Source organism: Phytophthora parasitica, assembly GCF_000247585.1.
Source record: "Phytophthora parasitica INRA-310 unplaced genomic scaffold supercont2.1, whole genome shotgun sequence".
Taxonomy (NCBI): Eukaryota; Oomycota; class Peronosporomycetes; order Peronosporales; family Peronosporaceae; genus Phytophthora; species Phytophthora nicotianae.
This window is the reverse complement of record NW_008634126.1, coordinates 993,446-994,685: the sequence shown is the minus strand read 5'-3', so window position 1 is coordinate 994,685 and position 1,240 is coordinate 993,446. Positions and strand designations below refer to the sequence as shown.

General features: G+C 52.7%; 1 protein-coding gene across 1 annotated transcript; it reads left to right on the top strand.

Moving 5' to 3' along the window:
• Nucleotides 1–362: 362 nt before the first annotated feature.
• Nucleotides 363–1,240, top strand: PPTG_00243 (hypothetical protein; the record flags this gene model as incomplete). The annotated part of the gene is made up of 4 exons (XM_008891621.1): nt 363–420; nt 469–801; nt 862–1,157; nt 1,229–1,240. The coding sequence occupies 4 exons, from the start codon at nt 363–365 to the stop codon at nt 1,238–1,240; spliced, it is 699 nt and encodes a 232-aa protein (XP_008889869.1).

Below are 1,240 nucleotides of genomic sequence, written 5' to 3'. Positions count from 1 at the left end.
GTAAACAGCAGCTGTGCCGTGTCCTCATTGCCTCATTAGAGCCTCGGGCTCTGCGAGAAGAAGTGGAACGTACAGTACGTTTCCAGGCTCGAGCTGCAAAGTCCGACGAGGTTATCCTTCATGACCTAGTGTTGGAAAAGGCGCTCGACCAAGAAAAAAACTACCAGAACCAACGACGCGCCAAGCGCGATCGGAGTGATGGTGATTCGGGACGTGCATCAAAGCGCGGACCGAGTAAATCTTCTACCAAGAAACCCCGCCTAACCACTGAGCGGAGCACTTCGAGCTCCAAACCACCTACGAAGAAGACATCTTCGGAACGAGCTAAAGTGCCACCCACTCCTTGTCCACATTGTGATGAGATGCACTGGTTGTCAGAGTGCCCAACGGCCTCTGATGATCAGAAAGCCGAAATCCGTCGTAAGCTCCGTGAACAAAGAACTAACGACGGAAATAAACGTGTGGTAGCAAGAATGAAGCGACTTCGTGAGTGTATCCCATCTCAAGAGAAGACTGTTCTTTTGAACGAAGAGCTTGCTGTGCCGTACTGTGCGGACACTGGTGCGGACAGGACCGCCATAAGCAAGCAACACGTGACCCAACTACTTCGTAGCGACACATCTACTAAGGTGACTCCACTCGATACTCCAACAGTGCATGTGGCTGTAGGCGACCATGAGGTCATTTCCACGCACTTCGTGCGACTTCGGCTGCGACTCAACACTGCTGCCGGACCAGTCGGCTTGCAGGAACCTGTTGATTGTCTGATAATCGAATGTGACGAACCCGAGTTCATCCTCGGTCAGGATGTTCTCAAGTCGCTGGGGATCGACATCGACTAACACTTAGAGCAACTCGCAGGACGAGATGAAGGTGAAGACGAAGGTGAAGAAGATCTACAAGACGACCTACCGTCCATCTCGCTGAGCTCAACCGACAAAGACCTTCAAGATGCTCTTGAACGGATAATTTCCTCAGCACTCGATCAGGGATTCCCGAGCCACCTCGAGCAGCAGCTCCGGGCTATTGTGTTCAAACACGACATATGGCGTCTAGAGCTAGGCAACGATCCTCCTGCCAATGTCGAGGCATTACGGATCCGACTCAAGGATGGAGCACGTGCTGTCAAGAGCAAGCCGCGGCCTTACCCACCAGCGGTACGTGCGTTCTTGCACGAGTTTAACGAGAAACTTGTTGAACTTGGGTGGGTGTATGAAAACCCAGGCAGCCGCTGGGCTAG